This window comes from Hippocampus guttulatus, chromosome 3 (assembly GCF_054856545.1).
Source record: "Hippocampus guttulatus isolate MCC_2025c chromosome 3, RoL_Hgut_1.0, whole genome shotgun sequence".
Taxonomy (NCBI): domain Eukaryota; kingdom Metazoa; phylum Chordata; class Actinopteri; order Syngnathiformes; family Syngnathidae; genus Hippocampus; species Hippocampus guttulatus.
The window spans coordinates 4,008,213-4,033,144 of NC_141263.1; the positions used below are offsets into that span (position 1 = coordinate 4,008,213).

General features: G+C 42.3%; 1 protein-coding gene across 4 annotated transcripts in view; it reads left to right on the top strand.

Annotated features, from left to right (window-relative positions):
* LOC147207175 (SH3 and multiple ankyrin repeat domains protein 2-like) overlaps positions 1 to 24,932 on the top strand; it is a 172,139-nt gene that overhangs the window by 92,093 nt on the left and 55,114 nt on the right. For all 4 annotated transcript variants that reach the window (XM_086106237.1, XM_086106238.1, XM_086106235.1 and 1 more), the window contains 5 exons: positions 5,142 to 5,281; positions 5,668 to 5,781; positions 10,290 to 10,371; positions 17,963 to 18,045; positions 19,654 to 19,778. In XM_086106237.1, coding sequence (XP_085962363.1) covers positions 5,142 to 5,281; positions 5,668 to 5,781; positions 10,290 to 10,371; positions 17,963 to 18,045; positions 19,654 to 19,778 — 544 coding nt within the window. The remainder of the gene's footprint in view (positions 1 to 5,141; positions 5,282 to 5,667; positions 5,782 to 10,289; positions 10,372 to 17,962; positions 18,046 to 19,653; positions 19,779 to 24,932) is intronic.

Below are 24,932 nucleotides of genomic sequence, written 5' to 3' on the forward strand. Positions count from 1 at the left end.
TTCCCCATTGCGGGACAAATAAAGGATATCTTAATTACACAACAGGAAACAAACACGACAAAACGTTTTCAGTGGTAGTGAGCAACATCATAAATCCTGACCGAAGCCGACATGATTGATAAGGTCGTGTTTCTCTCACCGACGCTGGAGATGTTCCACTGTTGCATTTGCGCCACCAACACACACATTTGTTTGTAAGGGTAATCATAAAAAATTGGGCTGGGGGGTCAGATCTGGCCACATCATTTTATTTGGACCGTGAAAGCAAATCAAACATGTCAACTTCTATGACGCTTGCTAAAATCCGTACCAACATTTCAAATTATACGTATTTAGTAAATAAGAGAGATATTTAAGCATTTTCTTGTTCCCAAAACCCATATTACAGTGATTTAAACAATAGTTAGTTGAAGAAATTATTTATGTTTCCCAATCATCCAGTAACTGCAATGTGACCTGCGACACAGAATCTGATGATTCTGATTCTGATTCTGATTCTGACAATTATTTGTTTGACCCCTGCCCGAAATTGTGAGATCTGGAGACGGGTCTGACAACACATCACATATTTTTGTTATCCTTCAATGAAACACGTCTCATGACACGGTGCGTTTCTCACCTACACAGCCTGAGACTGCAGAATTAATTTTGTCTGCTTTTGCAACCATCTTGACATTGGTAGTCTGATAACAGATGATATCATTGTTTCCCTCTATCTGTGCTCCTTCAGTGTGGCAGTGTTATGCTATCGTCATGATGTCCCTTTCTCCGATGTTTATCTCTGCATCTTTTTCCCTTTCACTCCTTTTCTCTGGTGATCGTACAATAATAGCACACATTATGCACGCTTGGTCTTAATCAACACTATCTAATTAGCACCTCAGAGCCACCTGGGAAATTGCTAAAACGCATGGCTGATGGTTTCTCTGCTGCTGACCTTGTATATCAATCTTAGTTCCATCAAAAACAGAAGTGGCGCAGTCCCACAGTGTTGTACGGATTCCATATAGCATACCCACATTTACGGCAGTACAACACAGCCATGAATGGTGGATTTTTTCTCTTAAGAAAATGCATTATTTCACATATATGCATTCATATTGTGCCTCAGTTCTGCAAGTTATTGATTTAAGTTTTCTGCAGTGCTATAAATGGAAAAAAAAGTGTCATACTCTCCTTATTCGATCGACTGTTGCCAGGTAGATTAGGCGGTGAGTAGCAGCAGATCATTACGTTCATTACTAAACCAGTGTATAATAGATAATAAATATTTTTGAAAACACACACACACACACACACACGTACATAAAAGTTTAATGAATACCTTATTTGGTCATTTGACCAACAGTCTGGCCATTCTTGTTCTGTGCAATTATTGTTGATAAGATATCGCGAGCAACAAATGAATCAAAAGAGCTCATCTTACTGTTAGCTGGCTGCTCTTTACTTGCAATATTAACGTATGTCATCACCACCCGCTTTTACGGATTTGAGTCATGGACCATGGATGACTAAAGATACATTTTTCCATTAGTCAGAGGCTGTCTGCGCCTTTTGAGCGTCAGCACAGCCGACTCCAACCATGTCCAGTCAGTATAGTGGCTTCTTTCCATCCCTTTAAATGTGGCGCAACTGACTCACTTAAAACGTCTTGAGATGCAGCAGAAGCTGGAAGAGACCCCAACTTCAGCAACAAGGAGACTGGAATCCTCGTTCAGGACGTCAACGCACGCAAAGCACTTAGTTATCTATGGATTTGCAAGCAGATGATGTGAAATTGACCAGAGGAAGTCACATCTATTGCGAAAGACTTCCCCCACGGCACACAGAGAACCGCTGCCCAATGTAAGAGGCAGTTCAATATCTGTCACAAATCTCAAAAAGAAGACAAGAAACACACACTAATTTTTTACAGTACCCAAATTAGTGAAGAACTTGTATGAATATCTCTAAGTTCAAGCGAAAAATAGATCGAGAGAGAAGGTACTGTGAGCTCATGTGTCGCTCCCGGTACGCCGTCAAACGTCTCGGGATGCTAGAGGGCAAAATTCAGAAGTGCTGGTACTCCATACCGCTGTGTAGCGGCCTACTTATAGCACTGGTTATCTACATGTCAAAGGTGTGCAGAATGAAAATCCCCAATGTGTTTTAATATTTTATCACTGACTTTGAAAATTTACATAATACCAATTATTGCCATTATGTTATCCTGGCTGGACCACATTCTAAAAGACAATGGCTGGTATTTATTCCCAAAGGAATGTATTAGATTCTGATTGTATCGTGATACCTTTACATAAGGCTCTTAGATACATGCATAAGTCTTTGGATAAGCTGCTGCATCTTTAGTTTCTTCCTTCAGGGGCATCAGATATTTTCCTTCTTTGTCATGAACTGTGTATAAGCTAATGTCTGTCTCACACAGGAGCGTTCCGAATTTGAATGGCAGTAGCTGTACCAATCTGCAGCAAATGAAATGTGACACTAGTGGCTTATTCAATGCTTATAACAGTAATTTGGATCTGCTTATGTTTCTTGCAAGTATATTCTCACATAGTGTTTTGTAGCAACAGGATTGTTTGCTTAATTGCCATTTTTGATTACTTGCTGTTGTATTAATGCACTGCAAAAGAGATGGAACGTGTTAGCAAAGTGCCTGTGTAATGTTTAATGGTATGCAGCTGGCAGAGTGGCCATCGGGAATTCGGGGAAAATCAGTTTATTTTCCCAAATGGATGGTGTATTTCTGGGCTGGTCTCGGGCACCTAAAGATTGTTGGGGAGGTTCAATATTTTAAAATATATGTTTTATTCATATTTTGGGCTTGGGAGGATTTTCTTTATTGAGTCAAAGCCTCAACTCCCAGCCCTATTTAATTAGCATTTTTTAAGAAGAAGAAAAATAAGTTTTTGGGAGGTATTAATTACAAATATATCTTTGTTCATCTATTGATGCCAGCGACATATATCGACAGGCAGTACAAATTAAATGCTCTTCCATTAGATAGCTAAAGGAGGTACAAAAAAGCCTGTGTATCTATCTACCTGTTGCCTTTCACATAACTAAATAAGTCAAGGCCTTCTGCGAGTATTTCAGCTTTTGGTTCAATGAAACATTATTTCATGATTCATACTTTGATCATGTGCCATACGATTTTTCTGATGTCAATTAAGTGCCTTGACTCCGCAAAGCTTGGAGAAACACAGAGAGAATCTATAGTTACAAAATGAAAAGGAGAAGAGGAATTGTGTCATATGACACAAGATCCCACTCGTCAATCAAATCAGCTAAGTGTTACATGTCACGGAAGTAATTTGCCTTTTTATGGAATTTCTCGTTGCTCGGGATACACAGTTGCTGTTCTGCCTGCAGTTCATGACTTTCCTTTCGAAAATGTGCAAGCAGTCACATGCACACTCGGTTTTGAACTGGGTTAACTCTCCAAAGGCCCATGAAGGTTTGACGAGGAGTGCAGTCTACAGGACAAGGTGACCCACTTACTTAAAAAAAATTAATCCCTTTATCTCAATCCATTGCTCCTTCTCTTCATTTCCTCTTCACACTTCTGTAGTTTACACTTCCCTGCCCATTTGAGTCCATGTGATTCTTAAAAACTGGATGTCATTCTATTAAAAATGGTTTTTGCTTGATTTTGATGGGGGGAAAAAAATATATAATTTTTTTTATGCTTACATAACTTATACTAAACAGAACCCATTGATTGTTCCATTCATTCAATGTCAATTATAGAAACGGAATCTTGATTTATAGCTGAGGGTGGGGGGGCGGGGTCTTCAAAAAGTCTGTCATGTTATTACTTATTTGCTTTAATATCCAAGGGGTTCGATTATATTTAGGACTTAAAGTAAATCCAATTCATTGATGTTGTATTTGTTGTGGAAGTGTGAAGATTGACCAGTAAGTGGCGCTACAATATCACTTGTAGTCCGGCAACTAACACTGTAATGCTGTTAGTTATCTTTTCTCTACTGCAGTGACTTGACAAAGAAGTACTTGAGATGCTGCTGTCTTTAAACCTGATCAGTATACAACATGAAATCACATGTTTTTAGCAGCAGCAGCAAAGTAACCTCGTGGTTAGCACATCTGCCTCACTGTTAACTGGTTCAGGGCTTGAATGTACTGTATTTATGTGTTTTTTTGGGCTTGATTTCCCAAAGTGATTTTTGTTCTCGAGTCAGAGAGAAACCCTGTGAGTTGGGATTAACGAATCAATTTCCTGCCAAGAAATCATTGCATCAGTGGGTTAACTCAAACTAATACGTTAAAATATCCATAGGTGTCAAACTCAGGTCCTGGAGGGCCGCTGTCCTGCATGTTTTCCAAGTCTCCCTGTTGCAACACACCTGATTCAAATGAACAGATCATCAGCAAGCTCTGCGGAAGCCTAACATTGAACCTGTTCATTTGAATCAGGTGTGTTGCAACAGGGAGACATGGAAAACATGCAGGACAGCGGCCCTCCAGGACCTGAGTTTGACACCTATGAATATCTGGAGCTTATGTATATGAACATTATGAGTGCCCCATCTGCAGAGATGCAGTATTTATTTGGTTATAAGGCGCTTTTGTGAGTGTTGTAATGTTTTTTTTTTTTCAAATATTGCACGATTAGGATGTACTGTACAAACCATTTTGGACAGAAAATGGAAGAGTGGTTGTCACTTTTAACAAGATGATTCTGGGTCTGACTTGACTGGAATTTGTTCAAAATGGATTTGTGAGTGGGTCGCATTTGCTTATCTGAAAGAACTTGACCTGGAGGGTCACGTTCAAGTCCCGCTGTGGACTCAAGGTAAAATAGCAAAAGATCCAAGCTTGTTCCCATCCTACCGTTGAGGTGCCCTTGATCAGCTCAAACACTGTTTATGCACCCACTTCACTCTGTCATCTCAGTCGCATGTGTGATCTGGTTCTCTCTGAAGTGTGCGACACAAATAAGTAGCAGTGTCCGTTGAATTTCCCCTTGCGGGATTTTAATCAGCACAAAAATTGAACACCAAGGTGAAATAAAACGCGCATATGATCAGTGTGGGTCTACTGAAGTCTTAACAAACGTGGCCATCAAATGACTGCATCTGGATGTTTTGCTCCAGTAATAGTGCGTCTTTTTTTGTCAGTCCCAGCAGTCATGGCGAAGCCTTAGGCACCAGGAGGAAGCTGTACAGCGCCGTCCCAGGGCGACACTTTGTGGTGGTTCGTCCTTACACTCCCCAGGCCGAAGGAGAGATCAACCTCTATAAGAATGATAGAGTCAAAGGTAAGGTCTTACCTTTAATACACAGTCACGATGATCGATTTAGAGTCTTGCATTGCGTCATTTTCAGAATTTCCTCCTGCAATAGTCCGAACCTAATGTAAATGTTGTCTAGTTTCTCATACAAATATATTCAGTGTGCTTTTTCTGGTACATCATGTCATGTGTCTGGAATATAGTCAGGTACTTGTCTTGAAAGGGTGTACCTGTATATACCATATTTGGCCCGAAAATGTTTTGTCATAAGCAAGTCTTGTGTATACGGAGGAGGATAATCCTCTTCCGTACGTATGTGTAGCAGGAGTTTTCATGTTCATGAGAGTTTTTTTAGTTTTCACGTACATGAGACTGATGTCCTTTTTCACCTCTTTCCTTTTCCCGCGGGCCAGTTCTGAGCATCGGGGAAGGTGGCTACTGGGAGGGCAGCGCCCGTGGCAAGGTGGGCTGGTTCCCAGCCGACTGTGTGGAGGAGATCCTGGCCAAGGCCACTGAGGAGAGGAGCTGTAAGTTAAATTACCAGAGGAAGACTCTTGGGGTTGGGGGGGACATTGATTTATAATATAGGGCAGGGGTGGCCAACCAGTCAGAGACTTATAGCCGCTGTGTTGCTGCAAAGAGCCACATCACGCACATGCACACACGCGCGCACACACACGCACACGATCTGCAGTAGTTACTTACTACTTGGGTCAGCTTGCTACATATTTCACCGAAGATTGACTTTCGAAGCGACGAACCTCCCGTCATCGACCCGAATGCGCACATGCAAGCATCTACACACACACAATCCGGTGATTCAGTTGTCATCTGATTAGTTGCCCTGTATGTCAATCAAGTAACGGGATTGACGATAGGCTGACGTAGTTAGTTCTGTGTATTTAGCGCCGATGTTTGAATGGCAGCGCCACCGCCGAGGCGTTTTCGACGCTTGTCATGTGAAAGCTCGGGAGCCGCATTGAACTAGCCAAAGAGCCGCATGGGCTCGCGAGCCGTGGGTTGGCCACCCCTGATATAGGGCATGGCTGCCGCATGTAGTTCTGTGCGAAGCATGGCGGCAAGGTCAATACAGGATGCTAAAGTTCCCAAGGCCATGCAAAATAGCAAGTGGCTATTTTTTACTCCAACACATAAATGTCATGTGTCTCAGCCTTTGTGTCTCCCGAAGCTGTGGAGTACAAAGCCAAGTGTTGCATTACCACGCGAACTCAAATGCGGTTTGATTTCCTCTTGGGGCTAGTTATTGAATGTATCACACCACACTGACAATGAGGGTCTTCCATCAGCATCACAAGTCATCCTAGTTCATGCGCTTCTAAATATTGCCCTGTATAGACTGACTCCAGTGAGTAAATGTCTTGAATTTTTTTCGACTTCTATGAATTTTTTTCCATCTCTTTGTATTATGCTCTCTGACTGTTTGATGAATGGCATAATCATACAGCACAGTGTTTTCCGGTCTTATTCGGATTTCATCTATTTCCTAAGCTAGCGTGTCACCAATGATCGAGGCAGATGGGAAGCAAATTGTTCTGCTCTCTCCGGTTCTTTGCCTTCCTCTGGGTGGCCTATTTTACAGTTTGACTGAAGGCCTTTGGCACGAGGAGCTCATCTAATGTTGTGTCCCACCCAAAGTGCCCCAAGCTCAGCTTGCGAACATGGAACGTCCAAGGGTAGTGTCAGAGCATGGTGACTCCCAGGCATGTAGCCTCAGTTAAAGCCATGGCTGAGACATGCATGCGCATGTGCTGATTGTTCGGGGGGACTAAGAAAAATATAAATGTCAAAATGATTACCAACTGAGTTGGGTTATTAAACTGCTCCCACTGACTTCTTGTGCTTAATATCACTTTCATGTCACAGTATCTCTATCTGCTAAAGCACTGGTGTCAAAACCAAGGCCCGGGGGCCAGATCTGGCCCGCCACATCATTTTATGTGGCCCGCGAAAGCAAATCAAGCATCAAGTTCCATGATGCTTGCTAAAGTCTGAACCCAAATTTCAAATTGTCATATGCAATTCACAATTACAGTCATTATTCTTGACTTCTGATCTTAAAACTAGTTATCCATCAATTTGTTGTGTGCTGTGTCTGTAATATGTGGAGGTGATTAAACATTTATATGGTTTGCTAAAATTCATAACGGCCCTCCAAGGGAAACCGTAACTACAATGTGGCCCGCAACAAAAATTAGTTTGACACCCCTGTGCTAAAGCTTCCCTCACCGCATCCATTCATTTCTTTTATCTTCCTCTTCCTTTCTTACACGGTGGCTCCAATTTCCAGCATCCTAAACAGATACAGTATATCTGTCCACTGTCTCTCCTCTGAACATCCAAACTATCTTAATCTGTCCTCTCTAAAGTTATCTCCCAACCTTACAGTGTGTTCTGTCCTTCTGACGAGTTCATTCCTGATCCTGTCCATCCTCATCACAAAGACAATCTCAGCAACTCAAAATCTGCCACCTCCAACTCCGTCACCTATCCTCTGGTCATTGCCATTGTCCCCAAATTATACATAACATTGTTTTCTTTCTGTAAATCTTTCAGGGTGCCCTTCTGTCTCAGGTCACCCCGAACCCTTTCCCCCACCTGTTCCATGCAGCCTGTAAGCTGTTCTTCACCTCTCCCCCACACCCCCATTGCTCTGATCGGTAGATCCTGAGTACCTGAAGTGCTGCACCTTCGACGTCTCGACTACTTGTAACGTCACCATTCCACTGACCTCCCTTTCATTGGCAAACGTGTATTTGGTCTTGCTTCGACCGGCCTTCATTCCAGGTCTCCCAATGCCATTTCTAGGTTTGCTTCCACCTGTTGCCTACACTCACCACATCATCTGCAAACATTGTAGTCCATGGATCCGCTTTATCCTCACAGAGGTCGCAGGGGTTGTTGGAGCCTATCCCAGCCGTCTTCGGGCAGTAGGTGGGGGACACCGTGAACCGGTTGCCAGCCAATCGCAGGGCACACACAGACGAACAACCATCCGCGCTCACACTCACACCTAGGGACAATTTAGAGTGTTCAATCAGCCTGCCATGCATGTTTTTGGAATGTGGGAAGAAACCGGAGTATCCGGAGAAAACAAACGCAGGCCCGGGGAGAACATGCAAACTCCACACTGGGAGGCCGGAGCTGGATGACCATGTAACCACCTAACCCAATTTATATTGCCTTTTGGAAGGTAATTGATAGGTTGGGGGGAGGGGGGGGGGGGGGGTTGATGTATATGCTCCACAAAACAAAAATCAATCAATCAATAAATCAATTAAACCACTGTTGTAGTCCTTAACATATTTTGCCACGGTCCAAGATACTGTTGAGTGCAAAATGAGCTACAAGGGGGAAACCTCGTAATTTGTAATTTTCCAGTCCCTACATGAGTTACGACTGTTTGTGTTCATGTGTGTGCGTGTGTGCATGTACACTGTAGGTGTTTCATTCTTCTATTCTTAGATTGTACCACTCCTCGCTTCTTCTTTTTTTCTCCAAATTGCTGTTGTGCTGTTGCTTGATCATCTTCTTCCAGCTGCACCCTCCCTCCTCCAATGTGACACTGTGGGCACAGAGATAGGGGGAGAAGAAAATGTTCCTGCAAAGATGACAAGATGTAAGCCGGATCAGGGGGAATGCCGTTTCTGTGAAAGTGCGACAGCTGGTATTGAGTGTCTATGCGAAGTAAAAGACGGCGCATTAAGACAAGGAATATTTACGCTAAAATTAAATGACCTTGTTTTTTATTGAATGTTTTATTCCATTCGAGATTTGTTATTTTTGAAGTTGCTGCTGTCTGGAATCGCTAATATGTAATCATTTTACACACCCTCCATTTTTATTTTTTTTTTGCGTCAGCTTCAATGGCAAAGTCATTAAGGGGATTGTAGACATCTTGGTTATGTGAATGATGCAAACATTCAAAAATTTTACAATGCTTGTCATATTTCTGTTCTCAATACTGAGATTTGTCCAAGTATTTTATTTTCAACTTGTTCATCTTACATTGTTGCTATGCTTTTTAAAAATCCATTTAAATGCTATTTGACTCATGTCTATCATCACCTGAAATGTTAATATGACTCTTTGGAAGAGTCCCAGAAATGACCGACTGTGACATGCGTCTTAGTCAGCAAATTATTTGGCATCATGTGGCCACTTTCCGAACAACAAAGACAAGAAGAGTTTAGTAAAGATGGAAAGACAGATGGACAGGTTTTAGTCTCAGGAAGCAAAAGACGGCCTCCTTTGAAAGGCTAAAAGCAGAGTAAATATTAATGATACTTGACAAGTGGAGAGCTGAGTACTAATTTAGCCCCCTTGTTTTTGTTTTTTTTCTTCAAAAAAGCCACTTTTGTGCTTTAAAAAGTTGTTCTTTATCATTGACACACAATCCCTCTACACACCCACAAAAACCAACCTGCCCCAAAATGGTTGCATTTTGCCCCTAAAGTTTGGGACGGCGCAACTACAATTTTCATCTACTCGCAGCAGTGCAACCAGTACATTGGTTGAGTTTCTTTTTTCAAAAAAAATTAATTTGAATTCCTACTCTTGAATATTTCTTTGTTGTAACAAACTTCTGCTTCACGCTTCATGTAATGAAAACGAGTGGGATGAAGATTTCATTTGCAAATCAAATTAATGTGTGTGTCCCTAAATGTTGTAATTGCGCAGCTGTATTTTGAGGTTGGGTCCACTGTGCTCAGAGTAAAAAAATAAATAAATAAAGTCTGAAGCCCTGTACAGTATATGTAGCGCTGTGTAAGAATTGAACAACTCTGTTAATGAAAGAGTCAACATACGGCAACGGTGTTTTGCAATTCTGCATCAATTTATGGAAAACTGATGAAGACTGAAGATGTGATGTGTTTTCTATAACTACTGAGACAAATGTGTGTTTCTGTGTGTGTGCATTTCATTGGATTGCCTGAAAAGCTGTCTGAAGTACCTCATCTTCATGTACTGCCAATGACGGGATATTAACACTGAGCTCATTGTTGTGATGTGCCAGATTCCCGCGCGGACCGTGCTGACAGACGGAAACTGTTCAGACACTACACTGTGGGATCCTACGACAGCTTTGATGCATCCAGGTAAACCCTTACCCAGTTTTCATCTTGTCAGATTTCCTTCATTTCAATATAAAAGGACAATCTTCGACCTTTCCATGTTTTAAAATCTCTTCACAATTTAACGTCAAATGTATTTTCCACTTTATTGAATGAAGTTGCAATCATCAGACAAGTACATGTGCAATACAGAATACAAGCTTTTGCTTTTTACTTCAGTAAATAATTGAATTACATGTGACATTCAATCCCAAGCATTTCAAGATACCGTGTGCCAAAAAGTTCATTTGCTTTGCTGTCTTGTTCACTGTTTTCACTGTGTTGTGCTTGTGTGCATTTGCGGTTTTGTGGAAAGTCGTGTCCAATTAGCCCCAAAATTATTCAGTCATCATTGTAACGCCATTACATTTATTTGCGAAATTTGCTACCTTCCCACTGGGTGATTTGGCATGGAATGACCCATTCCTGAAGTCTGAGACTGGTCATGTGTTTCCAGGTTATGCTGTTCTCTTGTCAAAGCTAAACATTAGAATAGACGAAAGCAGGGGTCTCTAACGTGGTGCCCGCGGGCATCAGGTAGCCCGTGAGGACCAATCCAATAGTCCGCCAGTGCTAGGTTTGTGATTTGCTAGTAGAAATTATGATTTAAAAATGCAAACACTGCCAGTATTGTGAGACACCTTTAAGCTGATCAGAGCCCGAAAATGTAAATAAATCATTAAGTATGAAAAATAACATTCTAATATTATTAAATGTAATTTGTACAGATGTTATTTCAGGCGTGTATCAATTTGGTAGCCCTTCACATTATCAGTACACATGAAGTAGCTCTCACTCTCAAAAAGGTTGGCGACCCCTGGACTAAAGCACGCTAAGAAGCGCACCAATGTGGTTCCGATGTTGGCAGGGGCAACTTTTCCATCAAAGCAGTCCAAGCACATTCGTTGCGGCCATGTTAGCAAAGGTGACTGTCCCATTAAAATGAATGAAAAATTAGCTTAGCGTTGCTTTTAATACACAACTCAAAAGAAGCATCGTATCTACCTCCTCATATCTATGGATGTTTTTTTTTTCTCAGGCGCCAGTTGTGTACACCTCTCTCGTGCATGCTATTTTTGGTAGAGTACACATTTATTTTATTTTTTTGGGTAACAAATAGATTTAAAAAATACTTATACTGCATATTTACACTTCACTGTAACTTAAAAATTACGTGTACATAAACAAAACACAAGAAAGAAGAATGAGTCACTTTGTCTACATCAGTTCAGCCTGCTGGCACAAGTTACAAATCATCCAAGCTGACCAGATTTCTGCAATCTCAGCATCACCACCATTTGGTGAGCACGAAAAAGTTGGTGGACAACGGCACACGCAGTGTCCCCCAGCTTCTGCACACACAAACGCAGACGCTACGTGGTGCTAAAATAGCAAGCAGTGTTGTCCCTTTTATCCAACAGCAAAAACATACATTTCTTCACGTGTAAGTCACGGTAGACGGAAACAGAAAAACTCCATTCTACAGGGTGTCCATAAGTGTCTGTACCATTTTAAAAATGTATTAAAAATGCAATTGATTCGATATTTTATTCAGATTTGTTCTAATGTATTCAGCGTTTATTAAAAAACTTTAATAAACGCTGAATACAATAGAACAAATCTGAATAAAATATCGAATCAATTGCATTTTTAATAAATTTTAGAAACGGTAAAGAGACTTTATGAACACCCTGTATATTGAAATATAGCTACGCTTGCTAGCATTGGCAGGTGCAAAAAATATGTTTTGTTTCTGTCACAGTTGGCTCCACATGATGGCCCGTCATTTAACAACAAGAATGGGCATTCGTTTGCCTGTAGCCCACAATAATGCAACAGAAATACTCACTTTTCCATTTAAAACAGGCTGGTTAGTGAACAAGTAGCCAGTGGCTAGTAGCCAATGCAGTGCATTAGCACCCCACCCCCCACACACACACACACACACCACTCTTGCACAATGGCCAAACACAATGATGGCAGCTTCACCTGAAGTGCCACTTGGTTAAACTACCACATTGAAAAGAGAGTATGAAGAAATATGGAGGAAAGAGAAATAATTATTTTACTCAGCTTTCCATTTGGCGTAGTTGCCGCCTGGAATAGAGTAGCAACAAAAGCGGCTGGAAAAAAAGCGCCGTCTCATCAGACATGCACCTGTGGAAGGGGCCATTTCCTTCTTGCAAACACTTGAAGCATCTCATCCAGACCAACACCATGGGTGTATATTTCTGTCTTAAAAACAAACAAACAAACAAAAAAAACCCACGATCTATTGTTCTCACCAAACTAAACTTATAAAGCCAAGTCAAGTCAATGTGCACAGAGTTTACAAATAATTTGAATAGTCCAGACAATGAATTACCGCAACAATTATACTTTCGAGAACTAGAATAGTCAAGTTCAATATCAAAACTAGTTACAGCTCTTTAGGTTCAAGAGTACAAGCAAGTGAACAGAACTAAAGGGGCCTATGTTTTGAGTTGGTGCTGTTTTGGCCAACACACTGCTGTGAATCATTGAATAAGTAGCATAACTCCCCTACAATCATAGTTTTGATCTTTGGGCCAAGAAATGCTAGTATTGGGTTGTTCATCACTCAGACATTAAAACTATAAAGAAATACTGGTGTGATATTGTTTGATTGATGGAATCTAATGTGCAACAGCCTATCATGCCGAAAGTTGGTTTGAAGCGTGTATGTGTGTTTTCACTTTTGCATTCGAGCTACACATGCTTTCATGCATGCAGTTGTTTATAGGGTCACGATATTTGGGTCTCCCCCAATGCATTGGACAGGTCAGCGTGTGACCCCTAATGAGGGCAAGCGATGTAGAAAATGGATGGATGGATGGATGGATGGATGTTAATGCTTCAACCACACTTGTTCTGGTTAAATGTACACTTAGGGATGATGAATTTTTGTTTTGGTATTCATATAGCATGGTCTCTTCCATTGCCCTTGACATCAGACTAGTGTGCTAACAATCAGTCTTTTTGGTTGCCTGGGGGCTGCATGCTGAGAGAGAAAGGTAGACAGGCAGAGGAGCCAGATGTTATTTTTTCGACATGATGCATCAGCTCTCGATAAAGTGCTGATGAAGCTGTTGACTGATGGCCTATTAAAAAGTCACATGCCGCAGACGACTCTATGCAGATGAAAGTGCTGTCCATTCTCGGAGGTTCGGAATCCCTGTCCACAATTGCTAGTTGTCAAGTTCAGCAAGTTTAGAATACGTCTTTGCTGAGCATCCCTTTTTCACTATTGTTCATGCCGACCTCCTATTTTGCAGTTCAAAATCGAGATGTTAAAGTTGCACTTCATCCTCACAGTGTGTCGTCCAGCATGTCCTCATTCAGAGTCCCATTCCTTTAACACTAATGCCCACCGCAGCCCCTGCCATCACTTGTTGAAAAAGATTACATTGTGGCTAAATTGTCAGGCTTGTGTTACACGCTGCAGTGCACTGACCTAGCGAAGCTGTCAGATTTGGGTGGATGAAGGCGTGTGTGTGTGTGTGTGTGTGTGTGTGTGTGTGTGTGTGTGTGTGTCTGTGTGTCTGTGTGTGTGTGTGTGTGTGTCTGTGTGTGCGCAAATGTGTGTAAGGGAATGCTGTGAGATAACCTTCAGTGTACCAATAGTGCAGGCCTCCTTCCTCTCCAGACAGATCGTGTTGCTAAGGGAACAGTTGCTAGGATTGCACCACTCTCTCTCTCTCTCTCTCTTGAGCTCTCTCTTTCTCTCTCTTGATCTCTGTTTAGTATTTCTCTCTGGCATGGCCCATGTGTGTCTTCAGTGTAATCCTTGCATCCGATATAAGACAAATTATAGTAAGAGTAAGACACTCTTTCACAACTGGTTCTTGTGCTGCTTTTCTTCACCACATCACATTGACCATGATGACAATGAGAAGTGATAAGATATTTTCAAAAGAAGACAACAACTTGTCAGAGATTTTCGCTCAGACAGTTGAACAAAGGTTCGAGCCCAGGAACAGATCGACTTTCACTGCCGGCAGGAGGCGCAGTTTTCTATGAAGGCACTCCGTGTGCACTGCTCAACTGACACCCGACCGCTGCAGCCTCTGCCGGCATTTCTATTGATTGTGTATGCAAATTACAAGTAATACATCAGAAAAACACTCCCATCTTCATTTACATACAACGCCCCTGGACGGCCCCAATGGGTCGCCCCCTCAGTGGACCCCCGAAGGCCAAGGCATTCCCCTGGTACCAGCGCCCACATCCATAAACCAACAGAAACATAGACATTTTAATGAGTTGCCTTTCCACGAACGAATACATCCGTAACCTGGCTAGGGACCCTTTCTGATGATAGAGCGTACCGAGTACTCCCTTTCGCCCAAAGTTAAATCTTCCTTTCCAAGTTGTCAGTTAATAATGTGTTTACTCGGGAGAGTTAAATCTTCCTTTCTGAAATGTGGTCAGGTACCATGCGCTTGTGGGTCCCTTCACCTCAAATTGACCCCTGATTCTTTGTGCTCCATTGTGTGCAAGATGTGTGAACACACGTGTTCGAGGTCAATCAAACATGCGACAAAATGAAACTTTAAAACATGATAATATTGCGTTTGTCTAATCCCTTACACAACTTCAAAATGTAACGTCAGGTAGTAGGACTATTGCACCAGTTGGATGACTTCAAGAAAAATACAGTGGAGCCTCAATACAGGATTGCCCCATTTCATGAACAATTCTGTTTACGGCCACCACATTATCCTTCATTTCGCAAAATCATCACATCAACACGGAAGGTTCACTTACACTTTTCTTGCATCGTATTTCCATTATCTATGTCAGGGGTGTCAAACTCATTTCACATGGTGGGCCACATACGGTCTTGATAGATGTCAAGTGGGCCGGACCATTAAAATGATACCATACTTTGCAATAAATAACCAACATAATATGGCTTTCCTTTGTTTTGGTCGAAAGAAGCACAAGAACATTAGTCAAATGTTGAAATTTAATGAACCTATCTTTTCCAAAACATTTCATGAAGCACCTTACATTTCCTTTGACAAATGTGCAATTTACTTTTATCATTTACAAATATGCATTGCAATTGATCCCACTGATTGGTCAAACTTTAACAAGTAATTGGTATTGAAAAATATATTAATGCACTTTAAGATTAAACGAGACTTATAAAGAAAGGAAGTTTAAACCATTTACACGTGCATATAAAATCGAAATGTAATCCCTGCCTACACTTTACAAACTAAGGAGAGTGCTATTAAATGTGTAAATGTGAGAGTGCTATTGATAGCGTCTGCTGTGTTGGGTCTGTCTCAGTGACGGACTGAGGCTGCTGTTGTCTTCTTCTCTGATCAAAACCGTGTTAAAAATATTAATTCCGTGTCTTTGATGCAGTTTTTCACTTTTAAATTATCCCGCGGGCCTGACTGAACCTCCTCCGGAACCGGCCCGCGGGCCATACGTTTGACACCTCTGATCTATGTTCTTTGCTCTAAATTTGCCCTCAATATACATCCAAATAAACTGAAAATGCTCGTTAATCTATTCGCAAACTAAATAAATTTTCTATTGAAAGAAATTTAGGAAGGAGCGTAACATGAAAATGAGATGCTCATATTGGTTAAGCATAATATACCATCCTCCTTTTTGCCAAGAATAAAGAGGCAATAAAAGCAGCCAATGTTTAAAGGAGTAACTGTTTTGACGAAGCTAAGACTGCTGTTATGAATAAATGGGCAAAGAATGCTTCCTGATGGTTACAAAACTGGAAATACACCAACATATTTTTTAGTCAGCAATAAACTGTGTTTTTAACTTATTTCTGTATTGTACTATATTTATTTTTAACTTCACTCTGAAAAAATCATTCTGTTGCTGGATGAGATTAATTCTATTTCCATTCACTTTCATTGAAACCTTTTTTTTTTTTCTAAATGATTTGTTTTGTAAATGGACTCTTTATTGCACAGGTGTCAAAGTCAAGGCCCGGGGGGCCAGATCTGGTCCGCCACATCATTTTATGTGGCCCGCGAAAGGAAATCAAGCATGTCAAGTTCCATGATGCTTGCTGAAGTCTGAACTAAAACTTTCTAATTGTCATATGTAATCCACAATAACAGTCATTATTTTTTACTTCTGATTTTAAAACTAGTTGTTCATAAATTTGTTGTGCGTTGTATATGTAATATGTATAGGTGATTAAACATTTATATGGTTTCCCAAAATTCAGAACAGCCCGCCAAGGCAAATCGTAACTACAATGTGGCCGGCGACAAAAATTAGTTTGACACCCCTGCTTTATTGGAACAAATTAAATGTGTCAATTTATGTTCCATTGACGTTCAACCAAGGAGCCACAGTTTATTCAATTTGGCAAAAAGTAGACTAATTGATTCTTCTTCTTTTTTTGTCGATTTTGTTGTTATAGTTGTGTAAGTTGAGGGGTTCGTTGTTCTTCAGTGGATGGCTCTTCTTTACGAATGACAGATGGAGAGATGGAATCCTTTAATGCAGTTTATTAAAAAGGAGAAAGAAAAAAAGAACGTCTGCACCTCCGAACGGATGAACGAGAACACAACCAACCCCCTTTCAGTCACGAAAACACTTGCTGCTTCTCTTTAGCTAATCAGACGCAAGCAACATAAGAATGTTTCAACAATTATTAAACAGCATATAATTTAGATAACTATAACATAAAAGAATATAATGCTCAAACATAAAATGAAAATAATTAATAATTTAACATAAGCTTACAGGTGGCACATTTTCGACTGCGCAAAAATCGGTTCTGTTCGACAGCAGAAGTTGTTATTGGGAGTAATTAGTGAAACTGCAAAGACATAACAAAGGACAGGGAATTGAACTGACAGCCATCACGCCTCATGATTTATTGGAATCAATTAACCGATAAGTCGGTGAGTTCAACACAGACAGTAGCAAATGAGGGCCACGCGTCCTCGCACGGCGCACGCGCGCACGCACGCCGTAACAGTTGGTCTCGGTACGCGAAGTGGCTCACACCTCATCACGATAGCGCCCCATCCTCAACGAGTCTTCAAAACGATGAGATTCCGCTTTCCCGAGCCCAGTCTTGTTCTCGGGCCGTGAGGCGCTTCCGCCCAGCCCGATGTCGCCTCCTTTGGAGCGCGCAGACCGACATCGCTGGCCGGAGCTTCGGCAGAGGAAGCAGCAACAGCAGCGGCAGCAGCGGCGGGGGTAACCGCGGCGTCAAGCCCGCTTCTCCGCGCAGGTGGCTCCCCGGGAGCGCCGGCGGAGGAAGAAGACGAAGAAGGTGGTGGCAAAGAAGGGAATTACGTCGTCTTCGTCGTCTTTTTTTTTTTTTTTCCATTTTTGGGGTCGTGTCTTTCCTGGAGATGCTGTCGCCAGGCTGCCGGGGCCACTGTCATACCGTGTGATATACACAGAGCCCGCTGGGGTGGGGTGGGGTCGGGGTAGCCCTGCCCCGGCCGGACTCGCTCTCCTCCAGCATGAACCTCCACTCGGCCAGGGCGTCCGTGGCCATGCTGCGAATGATGGGCTGTGCTAACGGCCGCTCTGCTCGGCATCTTCTCCACAGTGACTGCGTGGTGGACGAGAAGACGGTCGTACTCCAGAAGAAGGAGAATGAAGGATTTGGCTTCGTCCTGCGAGGAGCAAAAGGTAATTCTCACACTTTTCTGAAATTTATTTTTTCTATTATTTTCTGCCTTTCCCACAAGTCAGTCACTCATGAAAACAGTCGGAGTTCCAAATTCTCTCATGATGATGTGAGATGTGTAATATTTTGTGGGAGATTGACTCATCCCATTTAGAAGAATAGTGGTTCGGTGGGTTAGTTCACCATTTTGGGTTTGGAAGCAACTTTATTTGCTATCCAGCGTGCACATGCAGGTTTTTCTTTTTTTCTTCGTTTTTTCTTTTCTTTTCTTTTTTTTTGTTGATGCAATTGAAGATGCTCCCCTCGTGGTTTTTTTTTCACATTTCACCACCATTCATGGCAGACATAACATTCCACAAATCCGTCTTTCCAGTTGTGGTTTTTGATGCACCTTGCAGAACTCATCGTCACCTTTCTTGAAAACAGCATGAAGTGTCTGTGATGTGAGTGTCCTTGCCAGGCTGTTTGATATTTCACCAAGCCTTTGAGATTGACTCTAAAAATAGACAGTTTGGACCGCTGCGTCGTTTTCTATGACAATTCTCACCAAGTCATAATCCACGTTGTGTTTCGCTGGCTACTGCGTGTTGAGCGATGGGTCTATGCTGCGGCTATGTCAAGAGATACAATTTGTGTTCCGTGCTCCCATCTTTAAGAAACAAAAAGAAAGGGGGGGAGGTAGAGATGGACGAAGAGGAGAGGTTTGGCTGGAAAAACAATAGGAATGTTCTAGTCTTTCTGACACACACTGCCACCACCCTGGGGAACTGACCCAGCCAAGCTTATCCTGCAATGGGGTGAATGCGCATACAGAACCACACGGACTAACACTCATGCTCGAGCTGTCACATAGGCTTACATCCTCTCTTGCTCCCTGATATTCTGCTGTTCTTTGCTCCCTGCTCGTCTCCCATCCTTTCTTACTGCTTTGTCCGTATCTCACTGTCACCCTCACAGCCGGACACCTAAACATGCTCATCCCTATCACGCAACACTCGCACATACTTCTAGGCTATCGCTCTTCCAATAGGATGACTTATAGGAAGTGTCACATGTCGCCATTCCGCCCACAATATTTTGTAACCTCCCCGTGAGCAAGCAACAGTTGCACCCATGTGTGGGGGGAAAGAAAGCAACACAAACTCAGTTCAAGCCCAATTAATGACAAAGTCAAAGAGATAGATCGCTGATAAACAAATCATTTTGTTTTGGGTAGTGCACAATTCATGGGGGGAGGGGTTGTGCTCCTCCATACACATAATTGCACTTTCAGTGGACTACTTTTTTTTACAGCACTTGGCAATTCATCAGTGTAAAGATTTCTCAATGACTTGACTTTGATTCACCACACATTTCAAGGTAACTTTTGTCTAAGGCTGTGCTTTATTTTCAAAACCTCCTCCTCCAATGCTTTACTCGATTGGAATTTGGAATGATGGGTTTTTACCTCATTCTGTTCAAAATACAAGTGCATGTGTGTTATTGTGGTTGTAGTTTGTAGACCAGTACTGCAATATACCAACTTCCATCAGCAACAAATTAACCAAAATCATCAGATTGTGCAAGTGGTCATTTTGTCATTTCCCTTTTTTGTCGCTGTTCCTGCAAAGCGGATACGCCCATTGAGGAGTTCACGCCCACCCCGGCCTTCCCTGCTTTGCAGTATCTGGAGTCGGTGGACGAGGGGGGCGTGGCATGGCAGGCGGGGCTCCGGACGGGGGACTTCCTCATCGAGGTAAGAGCTGCTGCAACTCTTTTTCGCTCTATTGACAGTGCAATTGGTTTGCGAATAGGATTTATGTACTGTTAGTCAGATGGAATGGGTGGTGAGTTGTTTGCATTCAACAAAATCAAACTTGTAAAGCATTTGGCATCTCTTGTTTTTTTTTCTTGTTGATAAATCAAGATGTTGAGTTCAATCTTCAAGTGTTTTGGAATAATAGTGTCAGCAAAGTAATACATAGACATATATAAGACATTTGTTTCCACTCGACTGGCTATACATACAGTATGGTTTGTTTACACTAGATCATGCCCTATGTTAACTTATGGCACTTTTTTTTTATTGAGACAGTAGTTCATCAACCGATGAAAAAACTCTCGAGTAAACTAAGTTGTAGGATTTGTTACGTTTTGAACCTTGTCAGTGTTATTTTGTGACATTACTGCTGGTGTGCTGATGCTAGCTGCATTATGGAAAATCAACTTGTAACCTCCCCTATATAACCCCCGAAAAGATCCTTTTAACGGAATAGAATACAATTATTAGACACCCCCTCATGTTCTTCACCACATTACCATTGCTTCAGAAACACAGTAACGGCAATTCAAATAAGCTTGGAAATGCCACTGTCTGCTTTTTAAATTGATTTGCTGGCCGGTGACACTAATACGAGAGTTGCCTGTGAGCAACCTGCAAAAAATATGTTATTTGTTTTGGTTTCCCATTAGCTTAGCTTACTGTCACCAGATCAACTCACGATGCTGCCCTAACTATCATAACAGTTCAACGTGGAAGCACTGTTTGTTTTTCTGGCTTTGTTTTATCAACCCAGGATAAAACATACTTTTGTCATTGTTGCTAAGATGTTTTTATTTTAGCGTCCACCGATATTGTATTCTTCCTGGTGAATGATTGCTTTGCATTCGTGGTCACCCACATTTTGATCAAATGACAAATTGTGTTTTTTCTAACAGACTCAACGTTATTCAAGTTAGTTGATCTTTTTCTTTTTGTTGATAACATCTGTGAAAATGCCAACAGATTGTGTCATTCCAATTGTGGACTTTTTCGGTGTGGGGCCTTAGTTTCTTTGAGATAGTTTATTTATAATAATCATCTGTAGTCAGAGAAAACGCTGTAGGTTTTGGTCATTCCTGGAAAGTTACGCAGTGCATCTTTAAGGAGGACAAATGAAGAATCTGTAACAAATACAAAGGTGCCACGGTAGTCAACTTGTTAGCACGTCAGCCTCACAGTGCAGAGGTGCAGGGTTCAATTCCGGTTGCAGCCTTCCTGTGTGGGATATGCATGTTCTCCCTGTGCCTGCGTGGGTTTTCTCCGGGTACTGCGGTTTCCTCCCACATTCCACAAACATACATCGCAGGTTAATGAGGCTCTCCAAATTCTCCCTAGGTGTGATTGTGAGTGTGAATCGTTGGTCTATGTGCCCCCTGTGATTGGCCCTTCTCAGCTGCACCGCTTTTGATTCCGTTGCCTCCGTCAACTATGGCGCTAGCCCGACCTGACAACAATCCACGCAGGTCCCTCAGGTCGCATTTTCTCATCCGGGATATTGAAAGTGCAGTAAAAAGTTGCTTGATCTTCTTAATTTGCACTGTCATCCAATGTCAATTAAGTCCACATGGTTAGAAGTATCCAAGAGCGAAGGTAAAAGTAGAGTTAAATCGGAAAATGCACGGCTCGTTTGTCATCATAACACTCCGGTGTCCAAGCGCTCCGGCGGCTGCCTGAGGCGCACTTGTGAACATTTTTTACCCCGGGCCTCAATATTTGGAATAAACAGGGGTTTTAAAGTCGAGGAGACCTCAGCTGGTTGGACATGTACCGCCTTTAACTCCTTTAGTTGCCACATTGTGAAAGGATGCCTGCGCACCCCAAATTGCTCATCACTCCTGAGCCTGGCGGCGGGCAAAAAAAAGCCTAGCGGCCCACCAGGTTTATAAAGCATTGTGAGAAAACCTGAATTAATTCTTATGCATCTTTGTACAGATTGAAATAAAAAGATTAACTTGTGGTTATCACGTGTGTGTTGCAGTTCTGACATTCGAGTAGAATCCCTTTTGTGGAGTTCTCACATTCATTTTGTATCCATCCATCCATCCATTTTCTGATCCGCTTAATCCTCACAAGGGTCGCGGGGGGTGCTGGAGCCTATCTCAGCCGTCTTCGGGCAGTAGGCGGGGGACACCCTCAACCAGTTGCCAGCCAATCGCAGGGCACACAGAGACGAATAACCATCAACGCTCACACCCACACCTCGTGACAATTTAGAGTGTTCAATTGGCCTGCCATGCATGTCTTTGGAATGTGGGAGGAAACCGGAGTACCCGGAGATAACCCACGCAGGCCCGGGGAGAACATGCAAACTCCACACAGGGAGGCCGGAGCTGGGATTGAACCTCTGCACTGTGAGGTCGACGCGCTAACCACTGGACTGCCCTATTCATTTTGTATTTGAGTGCAATTTCTTGAGGGGCTCGGGCTATCTCCTATATTCCAAAGAATGCATGTTTGTTTAACTGATGATTCAGAGTTGTCCAAAGGTATAAATGTCTGTGTGAACATTTGTTTGTCTACATGGGCCCGATGAAGGGCCGGCAGTTTGAGGTGTACTCCGCCTTTTGTTCAAAGTCAGCTGGGAGAAGCTCCAGCTCATTGTTGACCCAAATGAGGAAATGCCAAATATTGACTGACCCCCCAGCACCCCCCCCCCAATGTCATACAAAGCAAAAATAATATTTTTAATTTTAATTTTTGAAATCCTGGAGGTTAAACTTGAAATCCTGAATAAGCTGGTTCCCTCTTTGAACAACTTACATAGAGAGTACACCTTTCAAGGCGTACCCCAAACCCGTGTAATATCCATCCATCCATCCATTTTCCGAACCGCTTGATCCTCACTAGGGTCGCGGGGGGGCTGGAGCCTATCCCAGCTGTCTTCGGGCAGTAGGCGGGGGACACCCTGAATCGGTTGCCAGCCAATCGCAGGGCACACAGAGACGAACAACCATCCACGCCCACATTCACACCTAGGGACAATTTAGAGCGTTCAATCAGCCTGCCATGCATGTTTTTGGAATGTGGGAGGAAACCGGAGTACCCAGACAAAACCCACGGAGGCCCGGGGAGAACATGCAAACTCCACACAGGGAGGCCGGAGCTGGAATTGAACCCGGTACCTCTGCACTGTGAAGTCGACGTGCTAACCACTGGACGACCGGGCCGCCCACCCGTGTAATATTAATGTTCATATGTAGATCACCAAGCTCATTCTTACATGTTTGTCCCGTCAATTCTCTACTTCTGCATCGCCAGTGGCAAAGGTAGTTATGGTCCTGTCGTATCTCTTCACACTGTTGATTTTACAATCGTGACTGAGATGAACACATGTTGAGTAACATCATACTTGAAAGGGCAGAAACATTTTGAAAGTAGTTAGTTATTTAGTTATTTCTCCAAAACAGATTGATAAAATTGAAAATGCAAGCCATTATAATTTTCCTGATTGAAAAATGTAGCACATGGAGAGATTTTGAGTGGAAAAATGGGCTATCCTCGCTAGACTGTTCCTTTAATTGCAGAACACATTGATGGCTTTAGAAGGATGAAACAAGTCACCCTCTGTTATTTGGAAGTATTTTGGATTAAAAAAAGAAAAAAGAGGCTCAAAACGAGAGGATTGTGCAGGTCGAGCACACGTAGCGTTAATCGCAATGAAGCACGCAAGCACAACAATGTTGTGTTCCACCACGTGACGACACTACAATAATGTTTTCAGCGCATCGAGTGACATTGTATGTGCGCCAGAATTAATTAGTAAGCTAGTGTTTCTCTCACTCCACTGTTGCAGACGAGGGACGCACGCATGGACGCAGTTGTTTGTAGGGTAATAAAAGTAATTGGGCTCCCCCATTGCATTTCATGTGCTACCCCTAAAAACGAGGTCTGGGGTGTAGTTGACTTCTCAGCCACCGTTAGCTTGAATATGTTCAAGCACACTTGCAACTCTAATAAATATAAGCAATACAGTAGATGGATGCATGGACAAAACCTTAAGCATGTGCCAGAAACTTGAAGAAGAGTGAGATACACTCTAATTCCAGTGGTTCTTAACCTGGGTTCGATCGAACTCTAGAGGTTCGGTTAATCGGTCTAAGGGGTTCGACGGAGCCTCTGCAATGGAGGGTAAGACACACCCGACTCAATATGTTAATTTGTTATGACACGCACGCTTGGCCATCACTGGCTGCAGATGATCACATTACATCGCTTGTCCAATCGGTGCTGTGGGAGATTTAGTTTGCTTCGTAGTCAACGTGTGACTGTCATGATAGTACGTCGTTCAATTAAAAAAAAAAAAAAAAAAAGTATAGTTATCCCATGAAATTGTATTTTCTTTTTTATGTTTACAATAGATGTGTTGTTTTTTTTTAAATATCTTGAAATTGAAAAAAATATATATTAATTTTTCACTAACGAAGGGTTCGGCTAATGTGCATATTAACTGGTTGGGTTCGGTACCCCCAAGAAGGTTAAGAACCACTGCTCTATTCAGTACAACAACCAAAAGCTTACGGTATACCCCCCCCCCCCCCCAAATCATCATGGGTAGCACCTTGGAATAGTGGTTGGGAGGGTTTGTTTTAGAATCTCGGCTGAGGCCCTCCTGTGTAGAATTTGCATGTTCTTTCCATGATTTGCAGTTTAATTGAATACGTTGAAGTTATCCAACATTGTCGACATGAATGGTTGATTGTCTCTTTGGTTCCCCCAATCGACTGCAACCAGCAAGTATTCCAGCATGTACCTCATTTACAATTTATATCACTGGAAGAGCACCCAATCAGAGGACAAGCTGCATGTCTATTTTAAGCATTGTTATAACTTCATAACTACCGTGTCTCTTATAAGCAGCCCTGCCATGGAAATTGGTTTAGTTTGTGATGCTGCTAAATGGAGCGTCAGTTTTTGTGTGCGTGGAGCTCTTGCTCTTGATAATTTTTACACTCGACTACTTGGTTCTCATATTTTTCCCATTGACCTCTTTTCACAGCTTATGCGCCTCCTTCTATCTTGAGTCACATCCTCGGGTAATTATAAGCAGAGGTGGGCAATTTACAAACCTTTGCCAGTTGTCATCCGTCA